Source organism: Ceratotherium simum, chromosome 37, assembly GCF_057802395.1.
Source record: "Ceratotherium simum simum isolate JZ-2026a chromosome 37, ASM5780239v1, whole genome shotgun sequence".
NCBI classification, from domain to species: Eukaryota; Metazoa; Chordata; class Mammalia; order Perissodactyla; family Rhinocerotidae; genus Ceratotherium; species Ceratotherium simum.
In genome coordinates this window covers 7,835,443-7,861,363 of record NC_141936.1, presented here as the reverse complement: position 1 = coordinate 7,861,363, position 25,921 = coordinate 7,835,443, and the positions used below count along the sequence as shown (strand labels likewise).

General features: G+C 47.7%; 1 protein-coding gene across 3 annotated transcripts in view; it reads left to right on the top strand.

Moving 5' to 3' along the window:
- The window catches only part of MROH2A (maestro heat like repeat family member 2A), a 60,304-nt gene that overhangs the window by 13,995 nt on the left and 20,388 nt on the right, over positions 1-25,921 (top strand). For 2 of the 3 annotated variants that reach the window (XM_004427704.3, XM_087424658.1), the window contains 14 exons: positions 1,811-1,903; positions 2,165-2,243; positions 2,346-2,459; positions 5,039-5,115; positions 6,021-6,140; positions 6,466-6,576; positions 8,406-8,553; positions 9,620-9,660; positions 10,253-10,394; positions 10,627-10,679; positions 11,112-11,219; positions 23,150-23,269; positions 23,552-23,674; positions 24,906-25,058. In XM_004427704.3, the coding sequence (XP_004427761.2) occupies positions 1,811-1,903; positions 2,165-2,243; positions 2,346-2,459; positions 5,039-5,115; positions 6,021-6,140; positions 6,466-6,576; positions 8,406-8,553; positions 9,620-9,660; positions 10,253-10,394; positions 10,627-10,679; positions 11,112-11,219; positions 23,150-23,269; positions 23,552-23,674; positions 24,906-25,058 (1,482 nt within the window). Of the gene's footprint in view, positions 1-1,810; positions 1,904-2,164; positions 2,244-2,345; positions 2,460-5,038; positions 5,116-6,020; positions 6,141-6,465; positions 6,577-8,405; positions 8,593-9,619; positions 9,661-10,252; positions 10,395-10,626; positions 10,680-11,111; positions 11,220-23,149; positions 23,270-23,551; positions 23,675-24,905; positions 25,059-25,921 lie in introns of all 3 variants that reach the window. The other variant, XM_087424657.1, reaches the window with a different exon arrangement.

Sequence of the window (25,921 nt, the reverse complement as noted above, 5' to 3'; positions counted from 1 at the left end):
GGCCTGTTTGCTCTCTCTGTAGGCACCCAGGGAGGCTGAGTTATGCTCCTGGCCAGCTGTTGTAATGCTCAGCTGCTTGTAGTTGTTGTGGGCCCTTCAGTCTCTTTATCAGCTGTGGGGAGCCCCAGCACAGTTGGCTGCAAGTTCTAATACCACATTTGTGTTGCAGTATTTCTTTTAAGTGAGTAGGCCCCCACCATGGCAGGTTGTTAGGCTCAGGGCCTTACAATTGCTGTAAGCCTCTAGACTATTAGGTCTCTTGTCAGCTCTCTGAGGATTGCAGCTGGGTGGGGCTGGCCTCAGGCACAGGAGCACCCAATTGTTTCAGGTTTTGGAAGGTGGAGCAAACCTCCTATGTGGGTCTTTGAGAAGCACAAGCCTTCTGCGGCTGAGAAGCCCTGCCGCCCACAGGTCCACACACACAGTCAACAAAGTCCTGCCCCGTGTGAGTGCCCCGACCTCCCCAAGCGGACCCAGTCTCTCCACGGCGGGAGCCCCACACACTCTGCCACCGCCCCACACTCTCCACCCGCTCCTTGTGCACACCCTGCCCCGCTCAAGTTGGCTCAGTTGCCAGGCTGCAGAGAATCCAGTCACCAATCTATGCAGGCCCACAAGTTGCCTGAGGGCTTGTTGTTGGGTGGGGCCAGTCTCTAGGGTGGACTGCCTGCCCTGGCTGAGCTGGATTAAATCGGTGCTCTAGCGGGTGGGGCAGACCCTGGGCTAGCAGACCTCAGGGAGAACTCCAATGGTGTCTGTGTCAGCACGCCCACACCAGGCCATAACAATGGCCGCCGCCAATGTCGCAGTCCCTGGAGAGGTCTCACCCCTCACTGAGATGCACTCAGGGCCTATTAGGTGAGTCTCTTGTCACCAAAGCACTGTGCACCTTTCTTTCTGGTGATTTTAGGGTGCTTCCTGAAACGGGTGAGTTTGCGCGCGGGCCCTTTAAGAGCCAGTTTTAGTTTCTTTGTGAACCGGGTTTTCTGGGGGTGCTACCCAATGCTTTAGTAGCAGGCAAAGCCAGATATTATGCCGCTGGTGTCGATTGTGCTGGGTCCACAAAATGCCCACAGCGGGGGCGCTCCCCGGCTCAGGGCCCCGCGCCTCCAGGGAGGCTGCGTACCTGTGGGCTGCTCCCGGCGGCCGTGAAGCTGGCGGCTTGTGAAGGCTGCGTTTTTCCTCTCCAGAAGGGAGTCTCTGCCTCTTCTACCCCAGTTAGGATTGTCCCTTGTTGCAGGAGTTCCTCTCATCCAGTTTTCAGTTCTGTCTCAGGGGTAATTTTTCCACGAGTAGTTGTAAATTGGCTGTGTCCACGGGAGGAGGTGAGTTCGAGTCTGCTTACGCCGCCGTCTTGACTCCGCCTCCATGACAGCTTTTAACCTGTGGGAGATGGAGCCATTGCAGTGTTCTGAGTGGAGGCGTGACCTGGGCTGATGTCTATTACAAAGGGTCCCTCATCTGCAGATGAAGCGTGGCCCTCAGCTGTAAAAGCTAGGAGCAGAAATGGACGTGACGGACTTAGGGAAGCCTCTATAGATTGTTCTGGCTAAAGAATGGGATTTACCTCCAGGTATATAGGAGAGAAAGGTGAAAAAAGCCTTGAATGCCATGCTCGGTCGCCCAGCACAGTGCTTCCCAAGCTTTATTGTGCACAGGAGTCGCTTGGGAGCTGGTTGAAACACAGTGGGTTTCAGCAGGCCTGGGATGCTGATGCCTCTGGTCAATGGACCACGCCGAGAAGCAAGGGTCTAGAGTTTGACTCCAAGTTGGTAGAAGGTCATCTGTTACCATCTGCCCATCCTTTCAGGTCTTAAGGCAGATCCTGGAAGTGTCAGTTATCACCAACACCCCCATCCCCCAGATGCAGCTACACACCATTTTCATCGAACTTCATGTCCAGGTGAGGCTGGCGAGCTTGGCTGTGTGTGGCATTCTCAGGGCAGTTCAGCGGGAACTGGATTGCAGGAGATAGTGTGGCTGACCAGGGCGTAGAGTAAGGTGGTGGTGGAGCCCCCCTCACTCATGTGCCTCCTGCATCCCGCGGGGTGCGAGGCCGTGGTGCCCACGTGGCCCCGGCACAGACAGGCTGGGCTGCCCCTGCGCCTGCGTCCCCTGTCCCGGCTGTGATCTCATCTGCCCCCGCTGCACGCCCCCTCCCCAGGTGTGCGCCAAGGCCCCCGCCCAGCAGCAGTACAGCAGCCAGAACCTGGTGGAGATCGTGCACTGCTTCATAGCCCTCGGTGAGGCCCCCCCGAGGCCGCTGTGAGTCTGGGGAGTCCTGGCCCCTCTGAGCACAGCTTCTGTGGCTCAGTAGGAGTGACACAGTGGTCCTTCCCTTGCAGCCCGCTCCTACCCCAAGGAGCTGATGAAGTTCTTCCTCAGCCAGATGGAGATGAGCAAGGAGGCCATCCGCGTGGGGACCCTGACCCTGATTAGGGCCGTGGTGAGCGCAGATGGTGAGCAAGGGCGTGAAGGCGGGGTGGGGGTCAGGAGAAGTGGGTCTGACTTGTGTCTGGACCTCCATCATTTCCTCTTTTATAGACTCTACTGGGTGGGCCAAGGAGCCACGGCTCTCGGCTGTTTCACGTTTTCTATCCTTGAACCTAATCTGCCCTGTGACCCACCCTCCCCACCCCAACCCTCTCCTTAGACTCTGAGTCCCAGCTTCCGCCTGAGTCTGAATTTCAAACTGTTAAGTTGAATCCTAGTCCTAAGCCCCCAAGCTAAATCGAAGGCTGAATACAAAGCCTGGTTAGATCATATAGGTACAGCCCTGAAGCCCCATTGAACAAATGCCCAACCTTAGTCTAAACCCCTCGTTCTAAGTCCCTAAGCTCAAACTCTAAACCTGGCCTGGACATCAAAAGAACTGTCCCCAACCAAGGCGCTAGCTCAGACATCCCCGTTGCGCGAATTTGAACCAGGCGCCCTCCGCTGGCAGCGTGGCCCTGCAGTACATGACTTGAGAAGCGCATGGGCCACTCCTGTTTAGCCCTTCTACTGGGGGCCCTTGTGCAGTGCACAAACTGGACAACTATATACGAAGGACCTTCTGCTGACAGTAAACTCCTCTCTTAAAAAATGCAAATTTAAGAAACAATGAGACCTTTTTTAACCTCTCTGATGGGCAGAGATGATAAAGTTAATAACTAGAGGTGGCCTAGCCATTTTTTTGTAAAAGGCCAGACAGTAAAAATATTTTTGTCTTTGCAGGCCATACAGTCTCTATGAAAATTACTCAACTCTACCATTGTAGAGCAAAAGCAGTCGTAGACGGGGGCCGGCCCGGTGGCGCGAGCGGTTAAGTGCACGCGCTCTGCTGCGGCGGCCCGGGGTTCGCCAGTTCGGATCCCGGGCGCACACCGACACACCGCTTGTTAAGCCGTGCTGTGGCGGCGTCCCATATAAAGTAGAGGAAGATGGGCACGGATGTTAGCCCAGGGCCAGTCTTCCTTAGCAAAAAAGAGGAGGATTGGCATTGGATGTTAGCACAGGGCTGGTCTTCCTCACACACACACACAAAAAAAAGCAGTCATAGACTGCAGAGCGTGGCTGTGTTCCAATAAAACTTTATTTACAAAAACAGGCTTTGGGCTGGATTTAGCCTTCAGGCTATGCTTTTGCAAATGCTGGTCTAGACTAACAAGAAACCAGCCTCTCATACTTCATTGACAGGGGTGTAAATTGCAAAACCATCTGGGTGCTCAGTTGGATAGGAACCAAAACTGGAGCTCCACAATCCAACTTTTTGTCAATTGTCTGAAGGAAATAATTGCCCAAAGGAAATTGGACAAAGATGTTCATTGTGACATTGTGCAAAGCATTAGAACCAACCTAAATGCTTTTCTATAGGGAATTCATGAAATAAGTGATAGCATATGCGCATAATGGAATACTATACAACCAGTAAGAGTGCAGCCAATCTACACTTTTTCATGGCGAAGCTGCCCTCTACATATTAATGATACAGTATGGGACACTATGTATTTCATGACCTTGGTTATGCGAAGGAAATCTATATGCATGAATGGGTTTAGAAGGACACACTCAAATTGTTCAGAGTGTTTATCTTTTATTTTAATTTTGCAGTGAACACATACATTTTTATAATCAGAATAAAAGGTTTCCATTTTGGAGATCAAAACTCTGAATTGGAACATTCTCCCTTAGTGTCTGATTATCTGCCACCCTCCACCCCATCCTCATTTCCTTTTCTTCCTCTTCCAGCGTTGACTTCTAGTAGCATCTAGCCTTGAGCGTAGCATCAGCCTGAGCGCCTAACTCTAGTTCTGTCCATACTGGATCTCTCCAGAACCTTCTCACGGTGGCTCTTTTTCACCTCCCTTAATCTTCCTCCTTCTTTAGTTGGGTGTGTTGTCATCAGTTCTACAATTAGCAAACATATAGCACTACTTGTGTGCCAGGCTCTGTGTTAGCTTGTTACTGCTCACAGCAGCCTGTGAGGGAGGTGCTGTTATTATCCACATTTTACAGGTAAGGAAACTGAGGCATGGAGGGGCTAAGTAATTCACCAGAGGTCACACGGCTGGGATGTGGCGGTGCCGGGATTTGAACCCACGCAGCGTGGCGCCAGAGCCGAGGCTCTCCACAGCTGTGCTTTGCAGCCTCTGTGTGCCCACTGTGTGCCCAGCTGAGGGGATTGAAGAGCTCTTAGGTGGTCACCCTATGCTCAAGGAGAGTCCACTACGTTCAAAAGAGACACACACAAAGCCGAGGCCTAGGGAGGAGGCATAAAAACACCACCACTCCAGGGCTGGGTGGGCCCAGGTGGGGTGGGCCAGGTGGGGCAGATGGTGAGAGGACAGGGAGGTGGCCAGAAGGCTTCTGAGGGAAGTGCCCCGAACTGTGGTGGCCAGGTGGAGGCTCCCAGGAGGCGTGACGCATATGAGCCACCTGATGCCTGGCTCCCCGTGGAAGGTGGCGGGCGGGCCTGCCCAGGGAAGGCGTGCTCCCTGCATTTCCTCTGAGGCCAGCCCTGAGGTGGCAGCCCTCCAGGCCGGTTCTCCTCTTTCAGAGCCCAGAATGAACGTCAGAACCATCTACCTGGCCATCCGGGTGGTCAAGAACACCCTCTCCGACACCAGGTCCAAGGTAACAGAGCAGAGGCTGGGAAGGGGTGGCCTGGGGCTCTCTGTGCACAAGCAAGGGGAAGTCTGGTGGGCAGCCTTTGCTCCTGTCCAGTTCTGTGGATGGAGGCCCCAGCTGGCCTCCTCAGGTCAGATCCTTTGATGGAAAACCTAGCTTCGTAGCCAGTACTGAGCGGGGCTGGGGGAGAGGGAGGCCATAGAAGCTGTGGTCCCGCTGTCACCAAGGCCCTGGAGTGTTCCAGTGAAGGGTCTCAGACATCACCCTGGACCAAGGACGTGCCGAGCGAATCCAGCTTCGGCCAAAGGTGCTTGGCTTCCCATGGGTGTGGTAAGGTCTTTACCCCGTTTGAAAAAGGCACTTGACGAAGACACCGTCCACCCTCCAGATAGAGGCTAAAAGCCCCAGTCCAGGCTCCACTGCAGCCACGGCCACCTTGGAGTGGAGCTTTGGTTCTAGCTGTGGGCCCTGGTGGCTGTTGCACGTCCCTCCGGGGAGGGATGGTCCTGTATGGTGAGGGTCTATGCCAGCGGGGAGGGAACAGGGGGATTTGGGCTGGAGGTTTAGGCGAGCTGTTCTCTGCACATGGAGGCTGCAAGGGAAGAGAGAACAGGCCTGATCTGCGCCGCCCCCACATAGTGAGGCCCAGGGAGCCCAGGATAAGAGTCGGGTTGTCCCCACCTGGGACGCCTGTGTAGAAGGGAGTGGTCTCCATGTCTCTGAATGGGACCCCTTGGATGAGGCAGGGGTGGTAGACAGAGTGGGCAGTAGCCAGGTGGCCCCTAAAGCCCCTTCCATCCCAGAGCACCCCCAATTCCTCTCTCATGTCACAGAATTGGGTGTTAGATGCCGAAACTCCCATCCCAGAGCCCACCCCAACCCCCGGCATGTCTGCCGCCCTGTGCCCCCAGGTGAGGATGGCTATTCTCCGCATCATCGGCCAGTTAGCTCTATCTGGCTACCAGGACAGGATCAAAGGCTGGGGCCTGAAGTACGTGTCCGTGCAGCTGACGCTGTCCACCTACAAACTGGTGAGTGGCCCTGACGTGCTGGTCACGGAGCAGCTGGACTTTGGAGATGATGTCCAAAGCATTGGGGAAAGAGCGATGCTCAGTGCTTGGACCTGCAGCATATGCAGCCACGGTACAAGTGTGCAAATGCACAAGGAGCTGCAGGTAAGGATGTGCAGCCACACAGGCAGGAACCTAGAAAATGCAGCCGGACACGCACAGCTCTGAACATCCCCGAGACCCAGCATCTGAGCATGGAGCCTCGTGGGGGTGAGGAGACCACACTCAAGACCACGGCAAGCCCCTGCCAGCCCACACACAGGGACCCCTTGGTTCTGTCTTCCAGACAAATCACCGAGAGGGCTTTTATCAGAGGGACCTGGAGGAGAAGATGGTCCACAAGGTCACCATGGACACCGTGAAGATCATCACCTCTTCTGTCAGCGGGATGACCAACGTGAGTGAGCCCCACCTGCCCGCCCACCGGGCCCGCGCACTGGAGCTGACAGCGCATGTCTGTGCTGCACCAGGCGGGGGGTCTGGGGGCATTGTACATACCCAGAATTCTGCATTGTTGCTTCTCCCGTTTCCGCTGCCTGGGGTGCCTGGGGGCCTTGATCTTCCAACTGCCTGAGCTTGCGTCCTTCAAGATCCAATTCCAGGCCAGGCCCTTGATGGGAACTTGTGCCCCCAGATGCTAGGGCAGTGCCTGGCACACAGTAGGTCTCAACATGTATCAGTTGAATTCTCGCCTGAAATGTGTCCGTTACCTTAACACCTTCAGTCCAGGTGTGCGTGTGTGCATGTGTGTGCATGTGTGTGTACAAAGAAATGATTTTAGTGGTTGAATTCCACAAATATTCAGTGAGTCCTACTATGTGAAAGATGAGGGCACACACTGGGAGGCCTCAGTATGACCCCAAGGAGTTCATAGGCTTTAGGGGAAACCAATTTGTCAGCTTTTAATTGCAATACAATGTGACATAACAATAAGACAGGAAAAATTTACCATGAGAGCACAAGGAGGGAATCATTGTCCATTAAGTGAGGCCATGGGCTAGATGCTCCCTGTCCAGTGGCAGCTTATCTTAATTATAGAAATAACGAGAATGGTAATAACAGCTACAATCCATTGAGCATCTACATAGAGCAGTGCCATATGCAGAATCGCATCCAATTATCCCAACAACGTTATGAGGTAGGGTCTCTGATTATTACCCTGTTTTTGTAGATGAGGAAACCAGGGCTCAAAGGGACTCATTAATTCGTCCAGGCTTCAAAGCTGGTAAACAGTGAGCCAGGATTAAAACACTCTTTCTAGTTCATCATGCTGCCTCCCAGGGGGAACCCAGGAGCTGGGGATTCTAGTCCTGGCAGCTAGAACAGGCCAAGAGACTGCTTTTGTTAGTTGGTAGCACAGGAGTCTCATCCCAAGCTCCTAGGGCAGTGGGGTGAGGCTGAGGGGGGCGATGATTAGCTGGGGGTATTCACTGACCATCCAAAGGGAGGGGGGATGGCAGAGTGAAGTTGGAGGGCAAGAGACACAGCTCCAAGAATGTGTCAGTCAGCGTTCTCCAGAGAAACAGAGCCAGTAGGAGATAGATATAGTCTATTTACTTCAAGGAAGTGGCTTCTGCAGCTGTGGGAGCTGGCTAGTCTGAAATCTGTAGGGCAGGCCCGTAGGCTGGAAACTCAGGTAGGAGCTGATGCTGCAGTCTTGAGGCAAAGTATCTTCTTGCTCTTTGCCCTCAAGATCCTTGAACTGATTGGATGAAGTCCACCCACATTATCGGGGATAATCTCCTTTATGGATCATGGGCTTTTATCACATTTACAAAGTACCTTCCCAGCCACGCCTAGAGTAGTGTTTGATGGAATAACTGGGTACTCTGGCCTAGCCAATTTGACACGTGACACTGACCCTCACAGTTGGCAAGCACAGGTGGGTTGTCTTCCCAGTGTGTACCTACCTCTACAGGATTTGGGGTCAGAGGGAGGGTGCTGGTCAAAGAGGATGGGATGGGTGTGGGGTTGGTGTGAGGCCAGCAGGGACGGGGGGTTGGGCACCCAGGACTAGCTGATGCCCTCAGCCACAGCAGGACGAGTGTCACTTAGCCCTGACAAAGACTGGGGTTGACAGCAGAGCGAGTCAGGGCTGAGGCTGTCAGGGGGTCGGAGCTCGGTTCTGGAGAAGTAACGGTGAAGCCGACACTGTGGGGAGCCTGACCCATCACCTTGCACGGCCATGGGATGTCCCCAGCTAATCCCGCCCCCTTCTTCCCCCAGGAGTTTTGGGTGAGGCTCCTGTGCTACATCATGGAGACGGATTACACGGAGGCCTTGACCCCCATCTGCATCAGCCTCACGAACCTGGCGGAACGCCAGCTCCACACCAAGGATGTGGAGGCCGACGTGGCCAGCAAGAGCCGTCACGGTGGGCAGCATCCATGTGCCAGCTGGTGGGAGTGGGCAGGTGGGACGCTCTGGGTCCCGGAATGTTTCCCTTCTCCAGGAAGCGTCCCGGAATCCAAACAGCTGGCTCAAAGGCCCTCCCTTGCCGTGTCTGAGGAGGTATCAAAATTGTGCCAACTTCCTGTGGCAGCTCACTCCTCATGTCCCCACCCCCGTGTCCCCTCGGCCCAGACCCTACCCTGTGGAGGTCCTGGCTCAGACTCTCTCGGGGTGTGACCTTTCTGGGCCTCTGTGAGCCAGCTGGAGGAATTATAGATGTCCCATCTGAGTCCTCTGTAAACCACCCCACCGTGGTCCCCCCAGATTGAGCACGGTTAACATCGGATTCTCAAAAAAGTGACTAGGCCCCCCTACGTACAGGGTGATGCTGCTGTTCCAAGGGGCTGCTCTCATGGGCCTGGGGCTTTCCTGGATGGGTGGCTGGCAATGGACGTGATTTGGGAGCCTGTTAGGACCCTGGGAGGGCAAAGGGCCCAGCCTGCTCTGATCATCCAGCTAGGCCATCCCCTGAGGTCTTGCTCATGCCCCCACTCCCCAACTCTGGGGCTGAGGCCTCTCCTGGGCCCCCCCACCTACACCTTCTCAGCAGGCCTGGCCCTTCTTCGCCCATTGGTCCAAGTCCTGTGAATTTCCTTTTCATAGGCTCACAGCCTCCCAAAGCCTGCGAGGGTGGGATTGAGAGGGGGAGGTGGGTATCTAATTACTGTTGGCTCAACAGAAGCCAAGTTCACAGTAGGAGACAAACACTCTCATGGCAGGTCCTGGTGTCCACTACCAAGTGGGCATGTCCTGAAAACAGAATATTCTAAGCCCCAGCCCATAGCACAATTCTCCCCTCTTCCTAGGATAAGCCAAGTAAAACGATATTCTTTATAAAAAATCACTTGTGCTGACCCATTCTCCATTCTGGGGGCAGTAGGATGGTATTGGGTGCACCTTCCAGGGTAAAGCGTCTCTCAGGGGCACTGGGAGTGCTTCCTGGTACAGGCCAGGCACTTCAGCAAGGGTCGCATCTCCTTCTTCCTCAGTGGACCTGCCTGCTCCCCAGAAGCTGCTGGCTCGTCTCCTGGTGAGTGGCTCACCCTCGCTGTGTCCTGGCCTGGCTGAGGCCATGTCCTGTGCGCCTCTCCCTTGAGCTCCTAATTCCCAGAGCCCTTAGAGGGAAGACAGAGCTGGACGCTTGGCAGGACAGAGCTTTCCAGGTCCCTGTCTTCCCTCTCGGGTAGATGTGGCAGGGGCAGTGTGTTCAGACACTGGAGGACCTGGCAAGGACCTGCTCCTATATTCCTCCGCTTGGCCTTTGAGCATCCCCAAAGCATCCCCGGACCCCACCAATGGCCTGCATGCCCCCAGACGTGGGCTCAGTCCTGCACTCACGTCTCCTCTTCCTTTGTTGACCATGGATGCTAATCCGTGCTCTGAGGAAACTCGGGATGGAGAGGGAGCTGATGGTCTTGTCCCTTATCTCCTTTCCACTCTGCAGCATCCTCTGCAGGGATGCTCTCTGACCCCGGAGATCCTTGGAGCTCTGTTTGAAAACCACCCATCTTGTCCAACTCTCCCCTTTACAAGTGTGGACAATAGGCCCCCAGTGAGGAAGTGAGGTGCCCGGGGCTGTCCAGCCCAGTGCAGGGCCCCACTGGAGCCTTGGTGCCCTCCAGGTGCTGATGTCATCCCCCTACAAGGGGGAGGGCCGTGGGATAGCCATGCTCAACCTCCTGAGGACCCTGAGCCAGAGCATCGTGCCCTCCATGGCCAACATGTGGGAGCTGGAGATCCCGCTGCTGGTCAAGTACCTGGAAGGTGACGTGCCAATCCCCCTCTCAGTGTACAGGCTGGGGTACTAATCACATGGCCTGAACAACAGAAGCCATGGCTCGAGGTGGACCAGCATGGCCTGTTTTGGTCCTTGGGAAGGTGGGGAGGGAAATGCAGTGTGAGCCCATCCATGCAGGACCTCACAGGCCAGGCTAAGGAGGCTGACCCAGAGGAGAGCAGCAGAAGAAAGTAGCATATGTGACCCTTCCTTCTGCAGAACATACTGAGTTTACTTGGAATCAGAAGACCTGGGAGGACAAGCTAATTCAGGTAAAGAGGTGATCCAGCCTGCTGAGGTCAGGATGGGGAGAAAGGGAGGGATGGCTGGGAGGGCGCCTGGTGGGGATGGCACTTGGGGAGTTCAGGATCCCATCAAGGACATGTTCTCCTTCTGTCAGAGTAGACCTGGGGAGTACCAAGCATGTCGACAGCTATACATATCTATCAGCAGGGGAGAACAGAGGGCCTTCCACTCTGGGAAACCAAGTGCCCAGGAAAGCAACACAGGGGTGACACTCCTCCTGCCAGCCCCCAAGGCAGAGTTGTTCCTCAGACCCACAGGCTCATAGAATGTTAGCACTGGATTGGGGCTTTAGGGGCCAAGTGATCTAGAGATTGAGGAAGGGGGCTGGAGAGGTTGGGTTACTACTCAAGGTAACTCCCTCCTGGAGCACCACCCACTGATGTCTTCTGCCTCCTCAGTTTCTGAGAAACTCCCTCAAGAAGACTCGGGGTTCCAACTGGAGCCTTCGTCTGAGCAAAGAGCTGAACAACCAGATTGAGAGCTTTGACAGCCCCTCCCTGGAGAAGGTTTGTCCCCACAGAGGCAGGACAGCTCAGACAGGGAGGGGACTCCAGGGATGGTGGAGTGGACTCATGCTGTGTGTGAGACCAGCTGCACCCCTTGCTGTCTACAGGGACGCAGGAGGAGAGGCGGGTGCTCTAGACCAGTGGTGTTCAGTTTCTTGTTTTGTTTTGTTTTTCCTTAAGAAACTGCTCTGTTAAGGCTGGGGATGTTTCCTCCATCCACCAGCTTCCCCATCCTTCTCACTTCACTCTCCACCTGTAGTGGTCTCATGGCAGAGTCCAACAGGCAAGGACTGAGCTGTCTGAACAGGTTTTGGTAAATAAGGAAAAGAGTGAAGATGACACTGAACCACAGGAGGCTGAAGGGGTCACTGGGTTCTAGCCCAGCAGTGAAAAAGATAAGGCCTGGATGGGGTTGGGGGAGAATGAGCAAGCTGGGGTTTGGAGCTGGACTCCCAACTGTCCCCATCCCCACCCAACAGATTGCTGGATATAGTTTCTTACACCTGACTCATCCAGATACTGGCCCATGACCACACGTGTATATTTCACTGTAAAAAGGTCTTTACAAAACTATAAATATTGTTGAAAGGAATCAGAGAAGGTCTCAAGCAATGGAAAGCAGCCCATGTTCGTGGATTGGAAGATGATATAGGTAAGATGGCAACACTCCTCAAATTTATCTGTAGATTCAACATGACCACTGTCATAATCCTAGCTGGCCTTTTTGTGTGTGTGCATGCAAAGATCAATAAGCTGATCCTAAAATTCATATGGAAATGCAAGGGGCCCAGAATAGCCCCTTTATAATTATGATAAAAAAAAGAACAAAGTTGGAGGACTCAAACTCCGCAATTTCAAGACTTCTTACACACAACTGCAGTAAATAAGACAGTATGGTACCGGTGTAAGGATAGATATATTCATCAATGGAATAGAATTGAAAGTCCAGAAATAAACCTCACATTTACTGTCAATTGATTTTTGACAAAGGCACCAAGACAATTCAATGGGAAAAGAATAGTCTTCAACAAATGGTGCTGGGGCAACTGGGCATCCACCTCCTGCAAAAGAATGAAGTGGGAACCCCTCCTCACACCATACTCAAAAGTTAACTCAAAATGGATCATAGATCTAAATATAAAAGCTAAAACTATAAAACTATTAGAAGAAAACACAGGCATAAATCTTTGTGACCTTGGCTTGGGCAAAGACTTCTTAGATATGACACCAAAAGCATAAGTGATGAAAGAAAAAATAGATAAATTAGACATCATCAAAACTAAAAACTCTTATGCTGAAAATACTACCGTCAAGAAAGTGAAGGAGGAGAGAAGTCAAGATGGTGGCATAGGCAGACTCTGAACTCACTTCCTCCCATGGACACAGCCAATTTACAACTACTCTTTGAAAAATTACCACTGAGAGAGAACTGAAAACTGAATGAGAGGAACCTCTGCAACAAATGACAATCCTAATTGAGGTGGAAGAGGCAGAAACTCCCTTCTGGAGAGAAAAAACGCCACCTTCACAAGCCGCAGTGCTTCCCGGCCACCCAGGAGAAATCCAAAAGTACGCAGCCTTCCCTGGAGGAGTGGGGTCCCTCAGCCTGGGACCGCTGCCTCAATAGGCGTTGTTTGGGCCCAGCACAACTGAGACGAGTGGCATAATATCTGACTTTGCTTGCTACTAACAATATTGGGGAGTACCCAGAGCAAAACTGGTTCACAAAGACACTAAAGCCCGCTCTTAAAGGGCCCATGCACAAATTCACCCATTTCAGAAAGCAACCTAAAATCACCAGAAAGAAAGGTGCACAGTCCTTTGGTGAAAAGAGACTAACCTGATAGGATCTGAGTGCATCTCAGTGAGAGGTGAGACCTCTCCAGGGACTGGAGCATTGGCGGCGGCCATTGTTGTGACCTGGTGTGGGCATGCTGACACAGACACTGGCAGACACCACTGGAGTTCTCCCTGGGGCCTGCTAGCCCAGGGTCTGCCCCACCCACTAGAGCACCAATTTAATCCAGCTCAGCCAGGGCAGGCAACCTACCCTAGGGGCTGGCCCCACCCAACAACATGCCATTGGGCAACTTGTGGGCCTGCTAAGTGATCCGCCTGGATCCTCTGCAGCCTGGTGAGTGGGTCCACCTCTGTGGAACAGGGCATGCGTAAGGAATGGGTGGAGAGTGTGGGGCGGTGGTGGAGTGTGTGTGGCTCCCACCTGGGAGTGACTGGGTCCATTTCAGGAGGTTGGGGCACACACACGGGGCAAGACTGTGTTGACTATGTGTGTGGACCTGTGGATGGTGGGGCTTGTCAGCTGCAGAAGACTTGTGCTTCTCAAACAGCCACATAGGGGATTGACCCTACCTTCCAAAGCCTGGAATAATTGGGTGCTCCTGTGCCTGAGGCCACCCCCGCCCAGCTGCAATCCTCAGAGAGCTGACAAGAGACTTAAAGGCTGGAGGCTTATAGCAATTGTAAGCCCCTGAACCTAACAACCAGCCATGCTGGGGGCCTACTCACTTAATAGAAATACTGCAACAGGAATGTGCTATTAGACCTTGCAGCCAACTGTGCTGGGGCTCCCCACACCCGATAAAGAGACTGAAGGGCCCACAACAACTACAAGCAGCTGAGCATTACAACAGCTGGCGAGGGGGACAACTCAGCCTCCCTGGGCACCTATGGGAAGAGCAACTCCACCACAACAGAAGGACACATGTAGCCCACACAGGGGTCACTCCTGGAACATTCAGAACTGAGGGATGCCGGGCCTCATAGGCATCACTTATATAAGGTCACCTCTCCAAGAGCAGGAGATGTAGCTGACCTACTTAATACATAGACACAAGCACAGGGAAAGAGGCAAAATGAGGAGGCAAAGGAATACGTCCCAAGTAAGAGAACAGAACAAAACCCCAGAAAAGGAACTAAGTGAAACAGAAATGAGCAACCTGCACAACAGAGAGTTCAAACAAAGAGTGTTAAGGATGCTCACTGATCTTGGGAGAAGAATGGATGAACTCAGTGAGAACGTCAACAAAGAAATGGAAGATATAAAAAAGAACAAATCAGAAATGAAGAATACGATACTGGAAATGAAAAATTCACTAAAGGGACTCAAAAGCAGAGTAAAGGATACAGAAGAATGGATCTGCGAGCTGGACGAAAGACTAGAAGAAATCACCAAAGCTGAACAGATAAAAGAAAAAAGGACTTAAAAGAGTGAGGACAGTCTAATGGACCTCTCGGATAACATCAAGTGCACTAACATCCATGTTATAGGTGTCCCAGAAGGAGAAGAGAGAGACAAAGGGGCAGAGAATCTATTTGAAGAAATAATAGCTGAAAACTTCCCTAACCTAAGGAAGGAAACAGACATCCATGTACAGGAAGCACACAGAGCACCAAGCAAGATAAACCCAAAGAGGCCCATGCCAAGACACATCATAATTAAAATGTCCAGAATTAAAGATAAAGAGAGAATCCTAAAAGTTGCAAGAGAAAGACAAGTTACATACAAAGGAAACCCCATACGGCTATCAGTTGACTTCTCAGCAGAAACCTCACAGACTAGAAGAGAGTGGCACAATATATTTAAAGTGCTAAATGGAAAAAACCTACAGCCAAGAATACTCTACCCGGCAAGGTTATCATTCAAAATGGAAGGAGAGATAAAAAGTTTCCCAGACAAGCAAAAATTAAAGGAGCTTGTCACCAAGAAACGAGTACTACAAGGAATGCTAAAGGGACTGATTTAAGGGGAAAAGAGAAGACCACAAATAGGAAAAATTATCTATTTCCATGATAAGAGGGTAATGGATACAAACACACAAAAAAGAGGTTAGATATGATATCAAAAAATAAACTGTGGGAGGAGGGGAGTTAAAGAGTAGAGCTTTCAGATAGAGGTCAAACTAAAGAGACCATCCACTAATCTAGTCTATATTAGATTGCTTTATACCTAGGTTACTATATATGAACCCCATGGTAATGACAAACCAGAAACCTATAATAAATACACGAAAAAACTAAGAGAAAGGAACTCAAACATAATAGCAAAGAAAGCCATCAAACCACGAGGGAAGAGAGCAAGAGAAGAAGGAAGGAACAGAGAAGAACTACTAAAACACTGAGAAAAAAAGTTAAAAAATGGCAGTAAGTACATACTTATCAATAGCTACTTTAAATATCAACAGACTAAATGCTCCAATTAAAAGGCATAGGGTGGCTGATTGGATGAAAAAACAAGACCCATATATATACTGCATACAAGAGACACAATTCAGACCTAAAGACACTCACAAACTGAAAGTGAAGGGATGGAAAAAGATACTCCATGCAAATGTCAGTGAAAAGAAAGCTGGAGTAGCAATACTCATATCAGACAAAATAGACCTTAAAACAAAAACAGTAACAAGAGACAAAGAAGGGCACTACATAATTATCAAGGGAACAATCCAACAAGAGGATATAACACTTGTAAATATCTATGCACCCAATGTATGTAAAGTATGTAAAGCAATTATTAACAGACATAAAAGGAGAAATAGACAGTAACACAATAATAGTAGGGGACTTTAACACTCCACTTACACCAATGGATAGATCTTCCAAACAGAAGATCAATAAGGAAACATTGGCCTTAAATGACACTCTAGAACAGATAGACTCAGTAGAAATATACAGAACATTCCATCCAAAAACCAAAGAATACACATTCTTTTCAAATGCACATGGAACATTCTCCAGGATTGATCACATATTAGGCCACAAAACAAGTCTCCATAAATTTAAGAAGATTGAAATAATACCAAACATCTTTTCTGACCACAACAGTATGCAACTAGAAATCAACTATAGGAAGAAAGTCAGAAAAGCCACAAGTATGTGGAGATTAAACAATACGCTACCGAACAATGATTGGGTCAACGAAGAAATCAAAGGAGATATCAAAAAACACCTGGAGACAAATGAAAATGAAAATACGACATGCCAGAATTTATGGGATACAGCAAAAGCGGTTCTAAGAGGGAAGTTTATAACAATACAGGCCTATCTCAACAAACAAGAAAAATCTCAAATAAACATTCTAACGATGCACCTAAAGGAACTGGAAAATGAAGAACAAAGTCCAAAATCAGTAGAAGAAGGGAAATAATAAAAATCAGAGCAGAAATAAATGAAATAGAGACTAAAAAAACAATAGAAAAAATAATAAAACTAAGAGCTAGTTGACAAACCTTTAGCTAGACTCACCCAGAAAAAAAGAGAGAAGGTTCAAACAAGTAAACTCAGAAATGAAAGAGGAGAAATTACAACGGACACCTCAGAAATACAAAAGATTATAAGAGAATACTATGAAAAGCTATATGCCAACAAATTGGACAATCTGGAAGAAATGGATAAATTCTTAGAATCATACAACCTTCCAAAACTGAATCAAGAAGAAATAGAGAATTTGAAGAGACCAATCACCAGTAAGGAAATCAAAACAGTAATCAAAAACCTCCCCAAAAATAAAAGTCCAGGACCAGATGGCTTCCCTGGTGAATTCTACCAAACATTCAAAGAAGACTTAATACCTATCCTTGTCAAGCTCTTCCAGAAAATTGAAGAGGAGGAGAAGCTCCCTAACTCATTCTATGAAGCCAACATTACCCTGACACCAAAACCAGACAAGGACGACACAAAAAAAGAAAATTACAGGCCAATATCACTGCTGAACATCGATGCAAAAATCCTTAACAAAATACTAGCAAATCACATACAACAATACATTAAAAAGATTATACACCATGATCAGGTGGGATTTATTCCAGGTATGCAGGGATGGTTCAACATTCACAAATCAATCAACGTAATACACCACATTAATAAAATGAAGAATAAAAATCACATGATCATCTCAATAGATGCAGAGAAAGCATTTGACAAGATACAGCATCCATTTATGATAAAAACCCTGAATAAAATGGGTATAGAAGGAAAGTACCTCAACATAATAAAGGCCATATATGACAAACCCACAGCTAATATCATCCTCAATGGTGAAAAACTGAAAGCTATCCCTCTAAGAACAGGAACCAGACAAGGATGCCCACTGTCACCACTCCTATTTAACATAGTACTGGAAGTCCTAGCCAGAGCAATCAGGCAAGAGAAAGAAATAAAAGGGATCCAAATTGGAAAGGAAGAAGTGAAACTCTCACTATTTGCAGATGACATGATTTTATATACAGGAAACCCTAAAGAATCCACCAAAAAACTTTTAGAAATAATAAATGAATACAGTAAAGTTGCAGGATACAAAATCAACACATAAAAATCAGTTTCATTTCTATACACTAACAACGAAGTAGGAGAAAGACAAATTAAGAATACAATCCCATTTACAAGTGCAACAGAAAAACTAAAATACCTGGGAATAAACTTAACCAAAGAGGTGAAAGATCTGCATACTGAAAACTATAAAACATTGCTGAAAGAAGTTGAAGAAGACACAAAGAAATGAAAGGATATTCTGTGCTCTTGGATTGGAAGAATTAACATAGTTAAGATGTCCATGCTTCCTAAAGCAATCTATAGATTCCATGCAATCCCTACCAAAGTTCCAGCAACATTTTTCACAGAAATAGAACAAAGAATCCTAACATTTATATGGAACAAGAAAAGACCCTGAATATCCAAAGGAATCCTGAGAAAAAAGAACAAAGCTGAAGGTATCACACTCTCTGATTTCAAAATATGCTGCAAAGTTATAGTAACCAAAACAGCATGATACTGGCACAAAAACAGACATGCAGATCAGTGGAATAGAATCTAAAGCCCAGAAATAAACCCACACATCTATGGACAGCTGATCTTTGACAAAGGAGCTAAGAGCATACAATGGAGAAAGGAAAGTCCCTTCAACAAACGGTGTTGGGAAAACTGGACAGCCTCATGCAAAAAAATGAAAGTAGACCATTACCTTATACCATACACAAAAATTAACTCAAAATGGATTAAAGACTTGAATCTAAGACCTGAAATCATGAAACTTCTAGAAGAAAACATGGGCAATACACTCTTCGACATCAGTCTTAGCAACATATTTTCAAGCACCGTGTCTGACCAGGCAAGAGAAACAACAGAAAAAATAAATGGGACTACGTCAAACTAAAAAGTTTCTACACAGCAAAGAAAACCATCAACAAAACGAAAAGACAACCTAACAACTGGGAGAAGATATTTGCAAACCATACATCTGATAAGGGGTTAATCTCCAAAATATATAAAGAGCTCATACATCTCAACAACAAAAAACTAACAACCCAATTAAAAAATGAACAAAAGACCTGAACAGACAATTCTCTGAAGAAGATATACAGATGGCCAACAGGCACATGAAAAGATGTTCAACATCATTAACTATCAGGGAAATGAAAATCAAAACTACAATGAGATATCACGTCATGCCCATCAGAATGGCTATAATTAACAAGACAGGAAACAACATGTGTTGGAGAGGATGTGGAGAGAAGGGAACTCCCGTACACTGCTGGTGGGAGTGCAAACTGGTGTAGCCACTATGGAGAACAGTACAGAGATTCCTCAAAAAGTTAAGGATAGAACTATCATCCGATCCATCTATTCCACTGCTGGGTATTTATCCAAAGAACGTGAAAACACTGATGCGTAAAGATACATCCACCCCTGTGTTCATTACAGCATTATTCACAACAGCCAAGACTTGGAAGCAACCTAAGGCCCATCAAGGGAAGAATGGATGAAGAAACTGTGGTATATATACACAATGGAATACTACTCAGCCATAAGAAATGATGAAATCCAGCCATTTGTGACAACATGGAGGGACATTGAGGGTATTATGAAAAGTGAAATAAGTCAGAGGGAGAAGGTCAAATACCATATGATCTCACTCATTAAGTAGTAGATAAAAACAACAATAAACAAACACATAGAGACAGAGATTGCATTGGTGGTTATCAGAAGGGAAGAGGGGAGGGAGGAGGGCGAAAGAGATAATTAGGCACATGTGTGTGGTGATGGATTGTAATTAGTATTTGGGTGATGAACATGAGAACATGATGTAATTTATGCAGAAATAGAAGTATAATGATGTACACCTGAAATTTATACAGTTATAAACCAATGTTACAGCAATAAAAAGAAAAAAAGAAAGTGAAAAGACAACCCACAGAATGAGAGAAAATATTTGCAAATCAAGTCCCTGATAAAGGATTTGTATGTAGAATATATAAAGAACTCTTACAACTCAATAATAAAAAGACAAATAAGCCGGTTAAAAAATGGGCAAAGGATCTGAATAGATATTTCTTCAAAGAAGATACACAAATGGTGAGTAAGTACGTGAAAAAATATTCAAGATCATTACTGTTAGGGAAATGCAAATCAAAACCACAATGAGATACTACTGCACCCCCACTAGGATGGCTGTAATCAAAAAGACAGATGAAAACAAGCATTGGTAAGAATGTGGAGAAATTTGAACATTTATATATTGCTGGTGTGAATGTAAAATGGTGCAGTGGCTTTGAAAATAAGTTTGACATTTCCTTAAAATTTTAAATATAGATTTACCATATGACCCAGCAATTCCACTCCTAGGTATATACACAGGAGAAATGGAAACATACATCCACACAAAAACCTGTACATAAATATTCATAGCAATATTATTCATATAGCCAAAAAGTAGAAATAACCCAAATGTCCGTCAACGGATGAATGGATAGACAAAATGTGGTACATCCACACACCAGAATATTATTCAGCCACAAAAAGGAATGAAGTACTGATACATGGTACAAAAAGATGACCTTTGAAAACATTAGGCTAAGTGAAAGAAGCCAGATGCAAAGGAACACAAAGGACCATATATTATATGATTGTATTTATTTGAAATCTCCAGAATAGGCAAATCCATAGAGACAGAAAGTAGATTGGTGATTCCCCAGGCTGGGGAGAATGTGGAATGACTGCCAATGGGTATGGAGTTTCTTCTTGGGATGATGAAAATGTTCTAATCTTAAGTTGTGATGATGGTTGCACAACTCTGAGTACACCATTGAGTTTGTAAACTTTAAATGGATTAATTTTATGGCATGTGAATTATATCTCAATAAAGATGTTTAAAGAAAAGGTTTTTACAGGTGTCAACTAAAATTGCATTTGTTCTATATTTGTTCAATATACCCTTCCTGGGTGAGTATGTAAAATAACAAATTGCAAAGTATATCTCATAGATGACTTCTATAGCTAAGTGCTCTAGGTGTGCAGGTATAAGTTCTTATCAGATGTTAATTTAAAGCCAGATGCCCATTTGAAAGAAAGTCGTATGCAGTATTTAACAAGCAAATACATACAATTCAGCCGTAGTACAATACCTCACCTAGCTTAAGTAAAGTTAATAAATAAACAGGATTTTATTGGCTCAGATAACTTTAAAAGGCGCAACTGGATACAGCAGCTTAGGGAATTTCATCAGGACCCTCCCAATCTCTTCATCACTTAGACTGGCATCCTCCAGGTGGGGGCAAGATGGCTACCAGTAGCCTCTAGACTTATAACCTCAGTAGAAAGATCCAGTCTTCTTCTAAAATTAATATGCAGAAATTATTATCTTCCTATATACAAATAAAACAAAAATACAATTTAATGAAAAAAGATCCTATTCAAAGTAACAGCATAATGTAAAATATATAATCAAATAAAATACTGGCTATATGAAATGTGTGGAACCAACATGAAGGACCCCAAATTATAAAGAGAGGCAGGGAAGCTAAAAGAAACCCTGATAAAATAGGCACAATCTCTTGTTCTTGGATAGGAAGTCCGTTGTAAAGGTGTCCGTTATTCTCAAATTAATTAGCTATATAATTTACTCCCAGTCAAACTCACAAAAGGAGTTTTCATGGAAATTTGACAATTTTTTGGAATTTGACAAGATTATTTCCAAGTTCATCTGCATGAAAAAATGTAAGAGAATAGCTAAGAACATATCGAAAATGAAGCACGTTAAGGAAGGATTTGTTCTCCTGGAACAGATCAAAGATGTAAGCATACAAAATAAAATAAACCATGGAACAATTAAAAGACGATATTGATAAATATTTTTATAATCTTAACATGGAATAGGCCTTCATATGCATGAAAAGAAACCAAGAAAGACAAAGGAAAAGAAAGAAAATTTATGAAACTGAAAATGAAAATTTTCTGTGTGACAAAACAAAATCATCATGAATAAAATTAGAAAGTAAATGAGACATTGGGGAAATATACCACTGAGAGTAAGCTGCTCACTGAGGCTTCTGATATACGATCATTAAGAAATGAGCCCCAGGGCCAGCCCCGGTGGCCTAGGGTTTAAGTTCGGCACGCTCTGCTTTGGTGGCCCAGGTTTGGTTCCCAGGTGCAGACCTACACCACTCATCTGTCAGTGGCCATTCTGTGGCAGCAGCTCGCATACAAAAAGAGGAAGACTGGCAGGGGATGTTAGCTCAGGTGAATCTTCCCCAGCAAAAAAAAAAAAAAAAAAAAAAGAAAATGAAGAAAAGAAATGTGCCCCAGACTATGCTTGATTTTAAATCTGGCTCTACCCCTTCCTGCTTGCTTTCTCATCTCTAAATACAATAATCATATTTACCTTCTAGAGTTGTTGTGCAGATTAAATGAGATAATATGTATTTGTTCTTGTTATTTTTTCCGAATATACACACAAAGTTCTTACAAATAAAAAATAAATAGTAGAAATAACCCAACAGAAGATAGGGAAAGAGTATAGGTGGAAATTCAAAGAAAGAATCATGGGAATAAAGATGATCAAAATGGCTAATAATCAAAGAAACAAATCAGAATGCGAATGTTTCACCTCTCACTTGATAATATCCTGTGTCAGAAAGAATGGGAGACAATAAGCACTCTTAGATTTGTTGGTGGGACTATAAATTGGTTCAATTTATAGAGGAGAGAAATTTGACCTCCACTGTTTATTTAATTAATTTAATTTTAATTTTAATTTAATTTAATTTTATTGAGGTCATAATAGTTTATAACATTGTGAAATTTCAGTCGTACATTATTATTTGTCAGTCACCATGTATGCGTACCCCTTTACCCCTTGTGTGCACCCCCCAAACCCATTCCCCCCTGGTAATCGCTAATCTGTTCTCTTTATCCATGTGTTTATCTTCCACATATGAGTGAAATCATGTGGTGTTTGTCTTTCTCTGTCTGACTTATTTTGCTTAACATAATACCCTCCAGATCCACCCATGTTGTTGCAAATGGGACAATTTTGTCTTGATTATAGCTGAGTAGTATTCCATTGTATATATATATATATATATATATATATATACACCACATCTTCTTTACCCAATCATCTGTCAATGTGGCCCCCCACTATTTATAACATGGTCCAAGCCTCCAAAATAACCCCCAGTCCAACTCTCCAGAATAACCTGGACATTTATTTTAAATAATATACAAAATGCATAGATATCTGTACATTTGGTTTTGTTTTGTTTTTTGTTTCTTCTTCTTTTTTTTTAGGAAGATTGGCCCTGAGCTAACATCTGTTGCCAATCTTCCTCCTTTTTTCGTTTTTTCTCTCCAAAGCCCCAGTAGATAGTTGTATGTCATAGCTGTACATCCTTCTAGTTGCTCTATATGAGACACCGCCACAGCATGGCTTGATGAGCGGTGCGTAGGTCTGCGCCCAGGATCAGAACCGGCGAACCCCGGGCCGCCGAAGCCAAGCATGCGAACTTAACCGCTATGCCACCGGGCCAGCCTCTTTTTTCAATCTGGAGGAATATGTAGTGCCCTCTGCATGGCAGTGACCCCCAGAGGGCAGAGTAGAGAGGACTGAAGCTCCCTTTGTCCCTCTGCCTCTCCAGGGCTTTCTGTACCGGGCCCTGGGCTTCACCTTGGCCACAGGCCTGGAGGCCGACAAGGTGGAGGTGCTGCTGCTGGAGCTGCTGTACAAGACAGACTATGGCAATGACTTTGACCGCGAGGTGAGGGCACCACGCATGCGTGTATATGTGTGTGTGTGCATGCGTGTGTGTACCTTTGTGTGTGCGTACATGCATGTGTGTGTGCGTACATGCATGTGTGTGTATCTGTATGTATGCATGTGTGTGCCTGTGCCGTGTGTGTACATGCGTGTGTGTGCACGTGCGTATGTGTGCCTGTGCGTGTGTGCATGGGTGCATGAATGTGTGTGTATGTGTGCATGGGCGGCTCCTCCTCTGCCCCCTGCCCACTGCCCTCACCCCGGCTGCCTGGGTCTCCTGCAGGGTGTGATTCTGTGCTTTGGCCTGTGTGCCCGGGGCCAGGTGAAGACGGTGCTGAACGTGCTCCATGAGTTCGAGGAGAAGATCCAGGAGTCGGAGCAGTCCTGGCAGATTGGCGCTTGGAGGGTAAGGCACCCTCGCTGCACAGTCAGGTCTCCGGGGCCTCTTAGAACAGTACTCTCAGCGCCCAATCAAGGTTCTTTCTAGATCGCAATAAGAAACTCCCCTCTGTGTCTGCCGTCACCAAAGTGACTGAGATCCTGAGGCCTCCTCCAACAGAGCTTTTGCTCTTGGATAACCTAAAGAACACAGGGTGGGCCTTTTCGGGACCCAGATATTGCAAAGGAGCCCTAGCCCCTTGCTACTCATGGTGGGCTCAGAACAGCAGGGGGCGCCCCTTGGTACTGGTTGGGAATGCAGCGCTCCAGGCCTCACGTAGACCCCCCGGATCTGAAGAAGCTGCTCAGGTATCACTCAGCAGATGCCTCCCGTGTGTTGGAGCTCGGCCTCAGTGAGTTGGTGGTGCTGGAGTGCAGGGGCTATAAGCCCGCTGTTGTATAGATGAGAACACGGAAGCTTGTCCACAGGCGTGCAGCTGGCCAGTGGTGAAGCCAGGAGTTGGACCCAGGCAGCCCATGGCACGTCACTGCAGGCTGACCTGCTCTGCCACAGGGTGCGGTCCCACAGGCTGGCTGAGCCCCCAGTGGGCGACCATCTGGAGGCAGTGACGCCTCAGGCTTTGGTCTTGACCTTGGACCCTTGCCCTGGGGGTCTGGTAGTGTGGATGGAGAGAATCAAGAGTCTCAGGCTTCTGCCCTAGCTTCTCAAAGCAGGCCCTGAGACCTGGATTTCTACTCAGTGCCTGGCAGGGCATGGGCACCCCTGACCCCATTCCATGGTGGGTTTGGTGCCCTCCAACACCTCCTCCCGGGAGAGCAGAACCAAGGCTGTCTGTTCCCACTGGATCCCCAGCATCACAAGAATGGCTGGCTCAGAGCAGGGGCTGGCAGGTGAAGGTATGAAGAAGTGCACAGGCAGCCTCTCAGGGGTGTCAGTGTGAACCACCTGCTCACAGCTAAGGGGTGGTCCTGACTCTGGTCTGACTTGCTCACCACTGTACACCCAGTGCCTGCCATGTAGTGTGTGGTCCATAAAGACGTGTTGAAGGAATGAATAAATGAATGAACATTTCAGACACCCAGAAAACCAGCACCTTCAGCTGACTCAAGTCCTCCTTTGGCCATGTGACCAGAGACTGTCCGTGTGCAGCTGGGGTGGCCCCCATTCCCTCCCAGAGGGACAAGTTGAGCAGACCCCCCACCTCCAGTGGTTCTTCCTTTTCTCGTTGGCCCCACAGAAGGACCATCCCTGGAGGAGGGAGACAGTGAAGAGCGCCCTCATGGTGATGTACAGCTGTGTGGCCTCCCACTGCCACCCCCAGATGCTCCTCACCCACGTGGACAAACCCATCACTGCTAAAATCATTCACCACTACTCCAGCAGCTGCCAGGTAACCCTGGCCGCCACAGACCCACATCCAGTGCTCGGGGATGCCCTCCTGGAGCCAGGCTGGCGGAGAGTCACCCTGCATCATTACCTGGGTGCCCCCTCCATGCCCCAGAGACATCCAGGAGTCCTACCTGACACCCAGCATTCGGGATGCCTATTGCCCCAACCTGAGCTGCTCTCTGCTGCACAGGGTGGTGGGGGGCAGCCCTCCCCCGAGTGCTGGGCAGGGTGAGCTTGGGTCCCCAGAAGTCACAGGATGAGCTTCCGCTCCTCCCAGCCTCTCTCACTCCCTCTGCCCCGACCCCAGACACCTGGCCCAAGCCCTTTCATAAGGGACAAGTAGTGGGGTAGTCTTCCAAGAGATGCAAAGGGACTTCCTACTATCTTGGAATGGCAAGGAGGAGAAAACACAGAGAATAAAGCAAAAATTATTTTATTATTATCGTTTTTTAAATTGTGGTAAGATACACATAACATAAAATTGCCACCATAACCATTTTCTTTGTTGGTGAGGAAAATTAGCCATGAGCTAACGTCTGTTGCCTATTCTCTTCTTTTTGCTGAGGAAGATTGGCCCTGGGCTAATATCCGTGCCCATCTTCCTCTACTTTGTATTTGTGACGCCGCCACAGCATGGCTTGGTAAGCGGTGTGTAGATCCACACCCAGGATCTGAACCTGTGAACCCTGGGCCGCCGAAGGGGAGCATGCACTCTTAACCACTACACCACTGGGCCAGCCCCACCATAACCATTTTTAAGTGCACAGTTCAGTGGCATTAAGTACATTCACGTTGTTGTGCAACCATCACCACCATCCATCTCCAGAACTCTTGATCTCATAGAACTGAAACCTTGTCCCCATT